We start from the raw sequence: 18,057 nt of genomic DNA, 5'->3' as shown, positions 1-18,057 counted from the left end.
AGTACAGGGTTAGGGAAAACATGTGAAGGTAACTAAACTCTACCAGAAAAAATAAAGGGGGAGAAAGAGAAGCATGGACATCAAGAGAAGGGGCATTATGGGTAAATAACTGACTTACATAACTTGGCAGGAACAAATTTGGCCTGAGGTGGGCTTACAAGAATACACAGGATAGGTGTGGAGTCTAAATTTATTCCCCTCACTAGCAGTAATTGGAATCCACTAGTGCTAGGGGGGTTCAATACCACAAGGCCCACAACATGGCCTATGTAGATCTATGGCAGAAATGCCACCACTTCCTGCTTAGAGTAGTAACATATGTCCGTATACCAAAAATGAGTCAGGGCCAAAACTCAGATTCAGTTGGGTGCCCCTCCACAAACTAAAACATAACTTCATGTGCCCAAGAGGTGAAGCAAGACCCACACAGAACTGACCAATTATCAGTCACATAGATGTACTGATACAGTAGATCCAAACACATAGAAGCACCCATAGCTTTTCCTGCCAGGGCAGTTTCCATGCCATAGTGCTTACCCCAAGAAAGTGGCACCAATTAGGACAACCCCTTTTTGTTCTACTGCTGATGCCAATGGTGCCCCACCGCACATAGCACCTCCCCCCTCCCACCAAGCTACACCTCTGCCTGTGGTCTAAAAATACAAAAACATATTTTCCTGTAGAATTCCTCTTCTCCGAAGCACTCAAAACAGGCCCGTCCTGCAGAATTTGGGATGGTTTGAGGCTGGGTTCACACGAGCACATTAACGTCCGTAATGGACGGACGTATTTCGGCCGGAAGTCCCGGACCGAACTCAGTGCAGGGAGCCGGGCTCCTAGCATCATACTTATGTACGATGCTAGGAGTCCCTGCCTCTCTGCAGGACAACTTTCCCGTACTGAAAACATGATTACAGTACGGGACAGTTGTCCTGAAGAGAGGCAGGGACTCCTAGCATCGTACATAACTATGATGCTAGGAGCCCGGCTCCCTGCACTGAGTTCGGTCCAGGACTTCCGGCCGAAATACGTCCGTCCATTACGGACGTTAATGTGCTCGTGTGAACCCAGCCTGAGGCCAACAACAATATGGTTTGGGGCTTCTGCAGTTGACGCTCTCCAAAGTCCAAAATTGGAGGTCAAGGAACACAACAGTTTGACCTCATAGACTTAGAAGTTAATGTGAAATATTAGGTCAAGGTTTGGGAACGTCTACTTATATATCTTAGCCGGTTGTAAAAGCTCCTGTAGGTTGAAGATCTTGTAGATAACCCTGCTTTGCTTAATGGAGCAAGAAATACTCTAGTTGTACCTTTTGACGGACCTTTGTCAGGAGGCTTCATAAAACCTAGAAATACAGGACGGGAACCCCAGAAGACTGGACAAAGAAATCTAAAATGCCTTTGAGGTCTGTGAAATGTAAAGAAAAACTGCGGAGGTTAAATTCAAACAAGCGCTGCTGCAATGCGCTCATTAAAAGATTTTCTTCTCACTAATCAGGAGCAGATGCCGCTCAGAATTTCATAAGTGAGGACGGTGGCTTTTAAATGTGACAGTCAGCAGAGCACGAGAGTGATATTAATGACTTGCAAATGGAACAATACGCAGGACCATTAGCGTTTGGCATTCGGTGAGGGTATGCCAGAAAGGTGAAATGAAGTTTATGGTTCAGATGTTTTTTATGTAAGCTACAGGGTGATGCAAGTTAGGGAAGGAGAAAAACTTATAGGAGAAGCACTCACCGTTAAAAAAAAAATAAATAATAATAATTACAATTAAAAAAATATTTAAGAAAATATATTGTAAAAAATTGAATTGTATATTTTATATATGCATTAAGACGCTTGATCTTGCATCTACCAGCCTGAATCAGACAAGCAACACCTTTTCTTCTACGTAAAAAGTTGCGTGCATCAAACAGTCCAAATGTTATAGTAGAAATAGATATTTGTCTGACTGTACACCAGAAATTAACACTGGACACCTATATGCATATAGCAGCCTATACTGTACTGTGTGATAAAAAATATGAGCACCTATACAAAAGTCACACACGAACTGATGATCAAAATTAACATTTCTTTACAGAGAGAAGATACATGTAAAAAACACAAACGGTACAGAATACCCACAAAGCTGTGTCCCCACATAGACCGGGTCTTAAAAACTTCCTAGAATAAAGTGCAAGTAGTGCTGAAAAAAGAGACTGATCCCCCTATAGCCCATTGTCTGTATGACTTGTCCATGTTTACGCTTAGATTTAGCCTACCGGTCTCTTTTTCAGCACTTTATTCTATGAGGGTTTTTAAGACCCGGTCCATGTGGGGACCCAGCTTTATGGGTAATTTGTATGGGTTATGTGTTTTTTACATGTAAGTTCTATCAATAAAGAATTCATTTTGATAATCACTCGTTCGTGTGTGTGATTTTTGTATAGGTGCTCACTGGACGCCTATGGTCAAATTGCAAAAGAAAAAAATTATTGTGTTTGACCCTACTGGACAGTAAACTAAATACCACAGGCTCTATTGAAGGTTACTGCGTCCTTCATATAGAAATATAAACCCTTTCCAATATGGGTTGTCAGAAGTCACCCTACATCCACATTCACATACAACCATCTCATCTAAAAAAAAAAGTCTTCATTTGGGAGACTGGGATAAGCCATGTATTGACACCGATTACAGAGCTTATCTTCCAGGTACCAATGGATCTGGCATGTTTAAAGGAGTTTTACAGTCCTAAGAATTTGACGGCCTATTCTCAGGATAGGCCATCAATACCTGATCGGTGTAGGTCCGACTCCCGGCACCCTCACCGATCAGCCGTTTTGAAGGGGCAGCGATGATTGTATGTACGCTGCTTTTCCTTCATACCTTTTATGCTCGTACTGTAAATCACTGACACACTTGTAGCGGCGGTTCTCAGTATTACAGCCTTCTCTCATTTACTTAAATTGGATAAGGCTGTAATATTGTGAACCGCCGCTACATGTATGTCGGCGGTTCAAAATCGCTGATCGGTGGCGGGGGTGGTGCCGGGGGTCAGAACCCCACCGATCAGGTATTGATGGCCTATCCTGAGGATAAGTCACCAGTTTCTTAGGCCTGGAAACCCCCTTTAAATGCAACATGCCCATTCTTTCTTTGAGTGTTGAGCTACCCCCAAATACAATTAGACCAGTGTTACTCAATATTTCTAAGCCAATGACCCCCTACTCAAATAAATTATACATACGATCATACACTCTGCTGCTCATTAAAAGCACCTCATGAAGACAGAGTAAGTGCCCTTTGGAAAAAATGACATGTACCCCCTGGGGTACACATACCACTGGTTAAGAAGTCAGGCCAATCCCACCCGATTATTGTCCAAACCCACCCAAATTGGGGGGTTCAGCTGATCTTAATCTAATGAGTAAGGCCATCTTTAAATCTATGTAATCTGAGATAGATTGGTTACTAGGGACATGACAGGCCTGACAATGGCTGTAGTTGCTAAGCAGTGTAATCATAGCAACAAGCTTGACTCAAATAACTCTTTTCGGTGCAAAACATGACAACTAAGTAGAAGAAACCCATCTCGGTGACAGTAATTCCACAACTCAGAGCGCATTATTTAACAGATTTTTCTAAAATAGATTTAGGCGCAGAATGTATTTAATGAATATAAAATGGCAGTGGTAGAAGAGATGTATGTAGTAACGAAACAGACAAAACGGTTTTCGCATAAGAGGTCATATTGGTTGGTTCTGGGAAGGCCATTATAAGTTGAAAATACTGCAATTTTGTAATTTGAGTCTATAACGCTAGGGAAAACTACTAATTGGATCCAAAACCCCAATATTCCAACCAAAAATGTACACAGATGATGCAAGAACAATACAAAAAAAAAGTAAAAAAGAAGAGCAGCTGGAAGCTATAAATTACTTTCTGTGATGAGGACAGGAGCTTTTCAGGGTCCTGTACAGTACACAATATGACATGGAGTCGCCCTTACCTGGTGTCCAAAGGAGCAACTCATCCTTGCACAGGTAAAAAGCAGTACAGGACATGAAGTACCGTACAATGCTGTACAGAGGCGATACTAGACAGCCAATCAGTGAATACCATTCAGTAATATAAGTGTATTACCAGTGAAATGCCCATGCTGATTGGCTAGATCTACACGCACCGCAGATCCGGACTGTCTGTGGCATCAAGTTATATTGGCCCAGAAAAGATCATTGTATGTTGAAAATATTGTAACCTGAAGGACCTAAAGGGTTTGTCTGAAATTAGGAGAAACACACCCCCTTCCGATGCATGGGCTGTGTCTGGTATTGCATCTCAGCCCCATATATTTGACCGATGCTGAGCCGCAATACCAGACATAGCCCAAGGACAAGGGTGAGGCCTTTTTTGCGAATTGTAGAAAAACTCTTTAATAGGTGCCCTAAATTTTATATCATTTGTGGTCAACCCCTAGGACCTTTCCCGAACTATATTTCCCATAATTATTGTCCTAACAGTGCAATATTATGGATTGTCAAGAGAGAATTAAGAAGAATTTGGATGACTGATCTTAATGATCCCATTATAGAAGGAAAGATTTCCATGAATGAACTCAATGACTTTGGAAAGGAATCTAGCTGATGAACACAAATGGAAAAAGATAGTCATTAGCTTCCTGCGAGGAACCTCCTCTCAGATTCCAAAGCTTTTGAATCACACCAACGTCAAAGCAAAAGATTCCTCTACATGTGTTCAAATAAACACTCTAAGAGATGGAACTTGCCAAAACCCATTGAGTAAAACTACAAATATTCTCGCTATTTTCCACTGAATAGCACCACCATTCCCTAACATTCAATCTGCAGGAATATTTATTCTATATGATGAATAAATTGATATATTAAACTACAAGGAAACAAATTTATAGCGTATCTAACTTTTCAGAATAAGAAGTCATGTTTGTATACATGAGGAATACCATAATTCAGGCCATTACATCACTTGTAGTCTGCATTATTTAGCAGCTTTCCCCTCTGCAGGCTCTCTCTCAAATTCAGTTGTCTCTGAGCTAGTGGGAGGAACCTAACTGCTATCATGTCTTCTATACACTGCACACAGAGATAGGAGAGCAGGAGTTCCCCCTTCTGTTACATATATAGAAACTGTAGCAGAATGGAAGACATTATACAGCAGTATTGAGCAGTGTAGCTGAGAATCCAGCACTGAGGTGACCTAGAAATCTTACCAGCAACCAGTGTATCTCACTCTGCTCCTGCTTCTTTCCCCTGCTCACGCCTCCATAGACTTGTGTTCAGCACCTGTTGCTGACTCACTCTTTCTGCTCCCTCCTCATGCTCCCACTCCCCTCTCCATAGACTTGTATACAGTGTGCCTGTTGATTCACACTCACTCTGTTCTCCTCCTGCTGCTCCCCCTCCCCTCTCCATAGACTCGTATGGACAGGCAGACCGTCAATTCCGCTCTGTAACCAGGGACGGAATTTGATTGACTACAGGGGGTGGACAGCAGCTTACAGGAAGAGAAACACCTACTGGCAGTAACTTCAGGCAGAATATGCATAGATACTAAATAAAGTGTTTTATATCAGGTAAACTATTAGATTAGCAGAGGTAATTTGGAAAGTTAATGTCCATTTAAAATACCATATATAATGTTATATAGATAATAAAAGGTTGGTAAAGGGGTTCTCCATTGTTCAAAGGGTATTCCGACCATAGGCAGATCATATGGTATCCCACTACTGGGACCCGCAGCAATTCACTGTAATCTCTGGGGGAAACAGACGCAAATGTTTGATTTCCGTGCAGCGCCACCACAGGGGAAATTAAGTTCTACGCCATTTTTAATTAAATCAATGAGCGGTCTGTGTAATTCAAGGACATAATGTGTCCTCTATAGCAAGACCAGATCTTTAGAGCCAGTTTCCAAACTGGGAAATAGGTGATGATCCTGAATGGGGCACCCCACCTCTATTAACTTAGAATTCCTAATAGGTATTTGTAAATGGGATTTCTAAACCAGATAACTCCTTTAAAGGTTTAAATGTAACTAACCAATATCGGCTTTAAAGTGCAGTTTTTTAAGAAATTACTCAACCTTTACAGTTGGAAACCTATTTATAGGATTTAGTCTCCAAGCATATTAGAATAATGCAGCAAAATTTAACACACTGTATATCAACTTTAGCAGTATTTCTAGTTTTTTCCAACATCTTTAGGACTCTGGATTTGTCCCAATATGTATGTTTTCCTACGTTCCATCTGTGGTTTCAAAACAGATCAACCAACCAGAATAATTACAAATTAATATTCCCTTCTCAGACATTTTGGGATATCCACAAGATAGGTCATAAATGTATTATGGGTGTGAGTCACACCTATGGGACCTTCACCGATTTAGAGAATGGTGTGGAGAACGAATGGATGGGTGGCCACACGTGCACAGCTCTCTCCATTCACTTCTAATGGACTTATTAAAACAGCCGATCATGCTTGTCTGAGATGGGAATACTCTTTAAAAACCATGAAGAGTAAAACAAAATAGTTAAATTTCCATTATATGTCTATTGATCAAGGTTACCCAGCCGGTGGCCCGTAAGGCAGATGTCTTGTCAAAACCACTTGTGTGGCCACCAAGATCCTTGAAAGCTCAGTAGACGATTTATGGTTACACCATTTTATTTTAATGAAACCCCCACTTATTCCATAAAACAGAGATGAAACTAACAACTCAACCAAGCCTTGACCAACCATGGCACATCGAGAACGATCAGCAACAAACCTATATTGCTAAGCCCACACTTTTAGGAACCCAAAAATCTGTGCTTTCCTGAGGAACTCCGAATGGCTAGGAGGTAAGGAGACTTTTCCCCATGAGGAAGGAGATGTTGCAACCTTTCTAGCATACCGTTAGGTCTAGGGGTTTAGAGATTCTTCATGACAACGATGTTAAACTATAGTTGAGGATCTGGCTTGGGATAACTTAGACGGCTACACATTGTACAGGTAGTCAAGGGCAAATTAAAGTTCATATAGGAGGGGCTGGCCCTCATGAACAAAGTACAAAACATGTATGGTGTATGTTCATGTATTCATTTAGGTACTATTGAAGTAGACTTCTATTTTTATGGTCAATACATTTCGTAAAGTGCTAAACCCAGGGGCAGCTCTAGACACACCACATACACACAAGCAAACCGACACACCGACACACCGACACACACACACACACACACAATGAGAACACATTTCTTGTATAAGAGAAAAGTGGAAGAAAAATGTTACCCATAAGGAGTCTCCGTTTCACCCGCTTGTCCACATCAGTAACTGACGTGGAATTGTACTCAGAACGCTCAATTGCAGCCTCATCCTTTTCTAAAACACAAGTAAGGGACAAACATGGAGCATTTGGTTAATCAAAAGCCCAAACTTCTACGACAGCCTCTTGGCAATGGACATCCAAGTTCTACAAGCCAGCAGTGATAGCATGAAACCCCTTACGAAGAGTGTTAATCCCCTGCCAAAGCCCACCAGAAAAATGATTAGTGGCCCCGGGGATGATGAGTGAAGTTATATATACGAAGAAATGATCCTATTAATATACCAGGCAGTGAAAGAAAAAGTGATTAAAAGTTTGAGAACCAAGAAGAGTTCCAGTCAATGATACACAGTGTGAGAAGATAGTGCACAGTCCGGTGATGGATGATTAAGAGACACTTAGAGACGGACCTTTTAATAACGTGACATAGAGAAGGCACACATAGCATGCACGTACACAACCCAGACCACAAAAGGAAAAAGAGAAGATCATTTGGGCAGTGCTGGTTGCCTGCTTGTCTATGGAATACATTTAAGTAGACATTCAGATGTCGCAAAAATAGATTCTAATAATTGGTCAACATGCAGTGAAGCAAAAAACAAAGCAGCGGAAGGAAATAGGGTAAGTTTGTATCTGTACATGACAAGTTCCATACAGCGTCACAAGGAGAGGACTTTAAATGGTCTAGAGCAGGTTAGATGAACGAGACAACACAAGAAAGGGAGACTCGAGAAGCAAAGGATCAGTAGGTTAAAACCGTGGTAGGATGAAGACCAAATGAACGGGATGGGAAGAAAAAAAGGGTTTGAAGCAGGATAGCATTGGTTAAGGAGGATCTCCACACTTTTTATATCCACCAATTGTTAATAAGATGATTTGCAAGTTGGCCTCAACTTTTCCGTTTCTTTCTAGTAGAAATTAAAGTTTTTTTATTATAGAGGTCCATTCATGTGAGCTCATCATGATGGCCTAGGTCTATCAATTTAGATAGGACGGATAGACGTTTGAGCTCCCGCATCATCTTCCTTATTTCATACACTTGGCAGATAGCCAATAGTATGATTTTCTTGTTGAGGACCATTTTTTATATAAATAGGGAACCTTTTTACAAAAATCTAATTAGTAGAGCACTAAAAAAATTGAGAAGCGTGGTTTCTGTATTATATAGTCTCCTAGCTCTCTCTATTTGCTATCCTCAATTCAACGTCAATCTGAGACAGACTGGTTGCTAGAGACATGTTCCTTGACAACCGAGCTAGACCATATATCCCTAGCAACCAGACTCAGGGGAACTAGGGGAAAGTCATATCAGTCCCCATTTCACTGCTAATCAGATATTTTTCTTAAAAAATATATATTAAAGGTGGAGAAGCTATTTACAGACTTAACTACATTAAAGATCTTAAAGTATGAACAAGTTATTAACACTACAATCCAATAGCTTTTTTTAGTTAAATTATAATCCATGGTTCACCTACAAACCAGAATCAGCCACTAAGTATATTTAAAGGAGTTTCCTATTTACAGACAACCCATTTACTATGGGGAAATCCAGGCATTTCATCAAGAGCGCCTGCTGCAGGGCAAATGTAGTATTGTATGGGGGCCATTTGTATCAAGGCTGTCCATATATACCATTATACAGCCACTGACCGAGTATATGGACAAAGCTTGTTCCTCATGGCACAACCCCTTTAAAGGGGATGTCAAACTACAAAAAGAGCCATATTTTTTTTCTGGTAATGCAGTGAATGGGGTTGAGCAGCAATACCAGATACAGCCCATGGGTAAGGCCCTGTTTACACAGAGTTTTTTTGCAGGCAGATTTTGACTTGCCAGCAAATTCTTGCTGCCATTTTCGCAGCATGTTTCGCCCGCGGCCATCGAGCGGCGTGGGCAAAAAAACACCGCAAAATATGCTTTCTCTGCTTCTAATTGATTTAAATGGGAGGTCAGAGGCGGAACCGCGGCAAGAAAGAGCATCAAGGTTTACGCATCAAAATCAGTGTAAAAAAAACTCTGTGTGAACTGGGCCTAACAGTGGCGCTGTTTCTGGAAAAAAAAAAAAAAAAGCAGACAGCTCCTTTAAGTTCCTTAAAAGTTTTTAATTGTAATGCCACAATTGCGCTACTAAAGATCGTGTGTATAGGTTACTGTACCAAAAGACAGCAGAAAAATAAGTTGCAAAGTTTGCAGATCATCTTAATAACTTATTTATAAAAAAAAAATGTAAAAAATGGAAGACACCATCCTCAATTTTTAATGCAGTTACCAGTAAGGGGATTTTCACATGCAGCAAATAAAATAAAAGAAAGAGTCAGGTGAGGCAAACAGACAAATGCATTAAACAAAAGAAAAAAGGGAATATTTGTGTAGCATTGCAAACGGTTCGCGGTCTTGTAATGATGCTATAAGACGCACCATACAAGCTAGCAAGGTAGGTGGGGGGGGGGGGTCAGGAGTGTAAAGGACAGCTGCCTATCTCTGGCAACACTACATGGTTGAGTGAACGACACATTTGACAAGTTCTAGATTAGATAAGGCTGCAACGAGGCTCTTTTTGAGTTTATTTTTATTATTTGATATCGGCATATATGATATTTTTGGAAATTATTCATAAAACATCAGTTTTAAGACAAGACAGGCAATCAGGAACCATCACCAGAAAGCAGAGTAATTCAGAACGAAAAATTAAATAAGATTTAAAAAAAAATTGTAAAAAACAAAAACAAAAAAATTAACATTCAAACCAAAACAAGCTTATTCCAATTTAAAACAGGTTACGAGAAACCAAAAATAAATTGAACAGAAGAGGGGGGGAGGGTCGGACACAGGGATCAAATGTGGTTGACAATAGAAATGTAAACACGTATAGTACATTATTAATTGACAAGATTAAAAAAACATGGTTCCCGCCTTCAATGGCACTGTAGAAGAAATAAATGTAATGCTTGGATGTATATTTTTAGAACATCTTATACAAAACACAAGTCATTGTTGTTCCAGTTGAAAATATACTTTTTTGGCAGTTCAATGAAAACGGTTTATTTTAGAACATAAATCACAATTTCATGCAAGCTATACATAAAAGTAGCACAAGATCTAACGAAAAGCCCCAAATGGTAAAAACAAAAACATTTAACCAGGTACACATTAAAGATTAATCTAAAAAGTTTTAAACAACAATTATTTGACCCGATACACTTGGCCCGTATCCACCAAGATCATCTACCAGTAAATGGCATTATGGGAAATGAAAATGGATATGCTTTACCAGAAGTGGTCAACATTTTGTTTTTCTGGTTCCCCAAGCTTAAAGTGAATGTCCATTTTTAGTACCAGTCTAAAAATTGTGAGAATTAATTTATCTTTATAGTGGTTATAATTCTCCACCATTATAAACATCAAAAACATCATAAAGATGCCAGTAAGAAAGTGCTGTTCACTGTTCATCGGCTGTCCCCAATTTGGCCTTGTTCTGAACACCTAAATAATCCGAGGCAGACTGGTTGTTATGGACGTACTTCATGGCGGCCCCATACAAATGGCTGGCCATAAAATTTAGATAGCTATAGGATGAACAACCGAACAGCTATTCCTCCCGACTACCTCATACACTTGCACGCTCGGCTTTCGGCTCTCTCAGTAGGGAGAAAATCACTGCCAGTTTCTTCTGGCCGCGGCTCATCTACTTACAGACAAAAGGTTCGGGCATGTTGAATTTCAACAGCTCGATCTTTCTCTCCCCAACATCTGCCATCGAGGAAGAGTTGAGACGCCGCCATACACATTAGTCAGCCGGTCCTGCCAAAACCGGCAGGTTCAACCGACATACATCTAATGAGTATGGCCAGCTTTAGGTAGTGTATCCTTAGCAACCAGTCTAGTTACAAATCACTCGGCAGCCAGGCCATTACCCACCCCATTCTGATTTTTCTCAAAAATACACTTAGGTAGAGATACTCCATCCAAAAGTGACCTTCTGACATGTCATACATACAGCCCGGGATCTTGGACTACCACCAATTTCCAGAACAAAGGACCTTCAACAACAGAGGGCTGACACTAAAGGGGGTTTTAGCCTGGGCGATTATCGGGCAGACAAGCGTTCATAGAACGCTCATTGCCGATAATAGTCCTGTGTAAACTAAATGCTTGTTCATATGCTGATCGTATAGTTTAAAAAAAGTAAAATATTATCGATGTCGGCAGCACATCTCCCTGTGTAAACAGAGAGGCGCGCTGCCGACATGATAATAATGTATGAGGACGAGCAACTGCTATCGGAGTAACGACCGCTCGTCCCCATCCATAGCTCCTTGTGACAGGAGCAAACGAGCGCCGATCAATGATGTCTCATTGATCGGCGCTCGCTGTAAGGGCCAAAATCTGCCGCTGTAATAGGGCCTTTACTGGAGATTTCTAACACAATATTCCAGATAACGTGTCTATGATATGAATGTTTTACATACTAGAACGTTGGGTCAAGATTTCCAGAGATGTTTTTTTTTTTTAAGAGGTATGGGTGCTGTATAGTTTTGGCAATCGGTGGTGGCCCAAGCTCATAGACTCCATTAATGGGACCTCCTGACATGTCCCCATGACGCATTAGGAGATCACTATTGGATAGAACTGAAAAGGAACAAATACAAGTAAGTTAATAGCCTTTAGGTCAATAATCACAAAATTCAAGTTCCACTGCCTGGTATAGTAGAATTCCATTAAGTCGAGGTCAGGAGGGGAAAATTAGGATATTACATAAACAGTTTAAGAGATTTGGAATTGTCACAAAATGATTGTGTATCACATCATCAGAAACCTGAAGCAAGTGCTATGGAAAAAACCCCTCTGTAGTGCGTAAATACTGAAACAAAGCATCAAGCCCTTCTGTCCTGGGGGTAAATCCTGGCACCATATTGGGAGACCATTCTGATATTTGCTATAGGGCCCCCTCTCTTCTATGTGCACCTCTGGTTCAATTTACTCTTCTAAAAATTCTAACTTGGAATTCTTTGAAGATGCTGAGATCTCCCAGTTAAAAGAGAAAAGGGTAAGAAACTTAGAAGGGATCTTAGCGTTCAGTTGAGACCCCAGGTCATAGACGTCAACCAATGAAAACTTTCACACATCTGTATGACATGTCAAAAGTTTTACAAAAACAGGAAGTACACAGGGTTGGCCAGTAACAAAAGTTGTTTTGGCCAGAAGTGATCCCCACACATCTGTTGCAGCTTATCCCGAAAGGCAGGCTAACTCCCTCCCAAAAAGGAGGTTAGGCAGCCCCCATACATTGCTATCACCTGCCGAAGCTAAGAGATCTTCACATATGTGATATTCAAGAAACATTGCACTATGACATATAAAAGGTGTTTTCTGCGTTCTCCTGGATCAACAGGGGCTTGTAAATGAGTTGACATGTCCGGACATCTTATTTCACAACCACCAAAATCTGTCTCTCACATCTATCTAATCTATCATATCTCTCCCTCATCTCTCTCTCCCTCCCTCATCTCTCTCTCTCTCCATCATATCTCTCTCTCTCTCCCTCATATCTCTCTCTCTCCCTCATATCTCTCTCTCTCCCTCATATCTCTCTCTCTCCCTCATATCTCTCTCTCTCCCCCTCATATCTCTCTCTCTCCCCCTCATATCTCTCTCTCTCCATCATATCTCTCTCTCTCCATCATATCTCTCTCTCTCCCTCATATCTCTCTCTCTCCCCCTCATATCTCTCTCTCTCTCTCCCTCATATCTCTCTCTCTCCCCCTCATATCTCTCTCTCTCCCCCTCATATCTCTCTTCTCTCTCCATCATATCTCTCTCTCTCTCCCTCATATCTCTCTCTCTCCCTCATATCTCTCTCTCTCCCTCATATCTCTCTCTCCCTCATATCTCTCTCTCCCTCATATCTCTCTCTCCATCATATCTCTCTCTCCCTCATATCTCTCTCTCTCCCTCATATCTCTCTCTCTCCCCCTCATATCTCTCTCTCTCTCCCCCTCATATCTCTCTCTCCCCCTCATATCTCTCTCTCCCCCTCATATCTCTCTCTCTCCCCCTCATATCTCTCTCTCTCCCCCTCATATCTCTCTCTCTCCCCCTCATATCTCTCTCTCTCCCCCTCATATCTATCTCTCTCTCCCTCATATCTCTCTCTCTCCCTCATATCTCTCTCTCTCCCTCATATCTCTCTCTCTCCCTCATATCTCTCTCTCTCCCTCATATCTCTCTCTCTCCCTCATATCTCTCTCTCTCCCTCATATCTCTCTCTCTCCCTCATATCTCTCTCTCTCCCTCATATCTCTCTCTCTCCCTCATATCTCTCTCTCTCCCTCATATCTCTCTCTCTCCCTCATATCTCTCCATCTCATATCTATTTGTTATTTATTCAATTAACTATGTATAAACGGGAGAGCGATGCCCCCCCCCTCCTTAATTTCTATAACTTTTCCTACTCCTCCCTTGACAAGTTGAGCGCACACGACTCTGTATTCCACTAATGAGATCCATTCTGGGAATCAGACAGCCGTGTGTTTACCGGACCTCTCATCACAATGCCCTGTGGGATTGGTACAGTAGTGCAACTTGTTATTATCAAGAACTGCAAATTGCAGACAAGAGAATTAGAAGGCAAGATTGTAATTAGGAGCCCACACATCACTTTCTCAATTAGAACTTGGATGGGAATATAAATTATGGGAAATCACTTCTTCAGAATATATTTGTAATCCAAGTAATTCAGTGAAATACAAAAAGTGTTTATGCCGAATCTTGTAGAATCTGGTTTTATGTATGGTTCTAGATATAGAGGTCATATAGGGGCGTCCCACGTTCTCGACCTCCTCTACCAGTAATAGCAAAGCGCAGCTAACAAGTGTTGACTCCAACTACGGCAGACCTGGTACATGTGTTGCATGGTTGGGTCAGTCATTTCAATAGCCCCATGTAATACTGAATTTGTCCTGTAGCGGCCGCTGTTTGGAAAGTGAGCTTTCAAACGGCAAAATCCACCTGCAAAATCAGCTCAGGAGCAGGATCCTGATCGCCATGGCTGCCCTCACATTAAAGGAGATGCCTGTGCCGAGACAACCATGTCAATGTAATCTTCCCTTCTAATTTTCTTTTACCGATCAATAAATTAAAGTTAGAAGAAAAATACAAACAGCAAAAAATATATACAAAAAAAATCTTTTTGGTTTCAAACAGTGATTTAAAGACTGTAAAATTAGGACTGGAATTTTTTTCACGCCTAAACGCTTTTTAAATGTTCTTCTATGACAGCAATAGTCCCCTAAACAAAATCATGTTTAATACACAAGTTTATCCACGCAGTTAAAACGTTGGTGGGAACTTACCGATACACGTTCTACCGTCTGAGTGAAGGGCATATTTCTGGTGGCAGCCACACACTGGGCCCGTCTCCGTGTCATCGCAGGTGTGCTGACAGCCTCCATTTCCATAATTACACGTTACTATTTAGACCCAAAAATACATGTGCAAACATAAACAGAAATGTTAATGACAAATAATTAGCTTTGTACTTTAGCTCCTAACGAGAGAAGAGAACAAATTGATCTAATTTCTAAGTACAACTTATTTTCCCCTTCTCCAAGGTTCATGTTAACTTTGCTGTAAAAGTTTGCAGGGAAGATTAAATAAAAAAAAAAGGTCTAACATATCAGGATAGATTGGCCGGCCGGCTCTGTATAGATGAGACATGTAAAGGGCATATATTTGGTCAATACAGACCAGACATGACTAAACGATCCTTCAGGGAGCTTATGTAAACAAACAATGCCTCCCAGCAGTCAAGTCACAAACCCGCATTTGTGACTGAATCTTAAGGGAGAACGTATGAGAATGTCAGGACGAAAATATAAGTTTACCGCTTTCATTCAAAATGTCACATAATGCGAAAATAAAAAAGTAAAAAATATAATATACTCACCCTTTTAATTTTGACACGTTTCTGCACCGATACAGTCAAGACAGTCCTCTGTGTTTATAACTTGCCACAATCATGTGACATCCAAACGACATCATGTAATGTGAGTGGGGTGGCCAATCAACACCAGTCGACTTCGGCCATGGTGCTGTCAAGTGGTGGTAACAGGCCATCATCGTCATGTGATGTAACAATGAAATAACATCATGCGGTTGCGTCAAGTCAAAACACCAAGCACCAAGGACAGGATTGCCACGTCAGCGCGGAAACGAGACAGAATTAATAATTTGGGTATATTACAAATCTTTTTGTAGACTAATTTTATAAACCAGTGCAAATCTATAAAACATTTAGAATCTTTTTTTAGATTTATCATTACGATTTATATTTTTATATTCATTTAGGTAAGGCCCCATGCACACGGCCGTGCACATAATCACGGCCGGAAATTGCAAAGTATGGGAGCACGGCCCAAAAAATACGAAAAATAGGACATAATTCCCGTCACAGTTCTACGGCACGGATACCCATCAGTAGCGATACGGAAAGGTTTCTGCGGCCAATAGAACTGAATGGGTCCGTAAAACCATGGACCGTGTTACTGTCCACGGTTTTACGGTCGTGTGCATGGGGCCTAAGAATCCAATTTTCGTCCATCATAGCCGCAAAGAGGAGGATCATGACAGGAGATTTCTCTGCAAACTGCTGAGTAAACGGTAAAAAAAAAGGGAACCCCTATATCTCCATAAACATATGTGTCCCCTGCTTTGATGGTTAGTGGGTGCAATATTACCCGATTGGCCCTGGCTTGATGACTATTGTTACACAATTTTGGAGTAGCGCGACAGATGACTCCATAGGACATGGAGACCTGCAGAAGATTCTTTCTAAAATAACTTTGCTTCAACAACAGACTTAACCAATCATAAGAGTTGCACTCCGGTAGGACTGAATGGGGACCGTGGCCACCATGCAACTGTTGCTTAAGGTTTCCTTTCCCCAGCTGAAAAAAAAATTGCACAACTTGAATCATGTCACTTGTCAAATCATGCAAACCTAGTCCTAGTCTCGCCACTGTTTGGGATTGCGTAAGCAAAGTCATAGTCTAGCCCTGGTTTTAGGCTATGCTGGATAACAACCTTGTCACAAGATTTCTGCCTTGTTGGATGTTGTGGGATAGTCCAATTCCGAAGGAAGTCGCAAGCCACTCTTGCATGGGACATTGCACACCAAAAGTCTTCTAGCTGTAGTCTTCAAGAGGACTTTTACGGGTGGTTTATGTAAAACGGGGAAGACGTGGTTAACCATTTACCAGTCAAGAAGAAACATTGTGGAGGACATTTAATAGCAATGTAAATTGTAAGTCTGCCTCACAGGGTACAACCAGCCATATATCACAGTTCCTTTTTTTATCAAAAAGACCCTTCTGTTTTAGGACACGAGTTTAAGATTTTTTTAAGGCAGGTTATCCTAATGATTATAAACATCAAAAGCCGTATCTTGGAAAAGATCTGCAATTATCATTTACCTGGGGCTGCACCTTTTCTTGATGCTTCATGTTTATTTGGCATTGTAAGCTTGAATCGTTTAAAATATGGTTCATTAAGATGTAGGTGCAGAGCCAAGAATGTGCAGCAAATATATTTCAAAGGCAAAAAATCCAATATTAACGTGATGCAAACAGGGTTCAGGATTATGCTAATGACATGCAAGCAAGATTATGCCGAATGTCATTCTTTTTAAAGTCCCTTTAAAATTGACCGTAGATGATCAACTAAAAAAGATCTATAACCCTAAAACTACCCTATAGAGGATTATGTATATAGTCATTCATTAAAAGGTTTGCCCGACTGAGAAAATCAATAGCGCTTCTTTCTTGAACATCATTTAATTATTTTTTTTAATCTAAATCGGTCCAAAATTTTGTGCTCGTTAATTTTTATAGCGGCAGGAACTCAAGTTTTCCTAATGGAGAGTTCAAAATCCTCTGCATAAAAATTGTTGAAGGGATTATCGGACCAGCAAATATTTTTTAAAACATCTGCATAAGTTTTAAAACAAAATCGAATTGGTAATCACTCCGGCAGTTCTCCCGGTCGTTTACAAGCGGCAGTTAATCCGGGGCCTCAGCGTTCATGTGCCTAGCATCATGGCTCCTATGGCTGAGCGGTGATGCTAGGATGACGGCATGTGACCACTAAGGGAGGTCTTCTATTAGCTGCAGCGGTCACGTGCTAGCCGTTTGTAGACTGAGCCATGGAGGTCCGCCAGAACGTAAGCGCTCGATCACGAGGGAGAGAAGAGGTCAATACAGATTCTCTCTTTTATAACATTTGCAGCTGTTTTTAAAACAGTCGGATAAGCCCTTTAACAGATACAATTCTGGCTGCTAGCAACCACTACTAGGGGGGGTTAGGAGCTTACTGTATACAGTTCATACATTCAACTCCATATTAAAACAGTATGCAGTAAGCTCCCCCTAGTGGTGGCTGTTGGCATCCAGAATTATTTAATTTAACTCATCATAAAAAGCGGGTCTTCGACCACTATAAAGTAGTATTAATCAGAACAGCGTAATGGATCTAAAAAGACACTGTTTAAAAAGTTGATTTTCCCTTTAAGTCATCTAGTGGTCCACTAGTGTTCATAGAAATAAATGACTGTCCATTCATTTTAATGGGAGCCTTGCAAAAACTTTTCATGCTGGTACTGCAGGTAAGAAATTGCACCATACCTGAAAACTTGATACAGCAGGAAGGTACGAAGATACTGGAAAGGAGA

General features: G+C 40.9%; 1 protein-coding gene across 1 annotated transcript in view; it reads right to left on the bottom strand.

Annotated features, from left to right (window-relative positions):
* The window catches only part of SCUBE1 (signal peptide, CUB domain and EGF like domain containing 1), a 205,700-nt gene that overhangs the window by 68,875 nt on the left and 118,768 nt on the right, over positions 1-18,057 (bottom strand). Inside the window, exons 6-7 of the mRNA XM_075855615.1 lie at positions 14,687-14,803; positions 7,298-7,387 (exon numbers count right to left, since the gene is read on the bottom strand). Of these exons, the coding sequence (XP_075711730.1) occupies positions 7,298-7,387; positions 14,687-14,803 (207 nt within the window). The remainder of the gene's footprint in view (positions 1-7,297; positions 7,388-14,686; positions 14,804-18,057) is intronic.

The sequence above is a fragment of the Rhinoderma darwinii genome, chromosome 3 (genome assembly GCF_050947455.1).
Source record: "Rhinoderma darwinii isolate aRhiDar2 chromosome 3, aRhiDar2.hap1, whole genome shotgun sequence".
Taxonomy (NCBI): domain Eukaryota; kingdom Metazoa; phylum Chordata; class Amphibia; order Anura; family Rhinodermatidae; genus Rhinoderma; species Rhinoderma darwinii.
The sequence above is the reverse complement of the archived record's forward strand: the minus strand, read 5'-3'. Positions and strand labels throughout refer to the sequence as shown.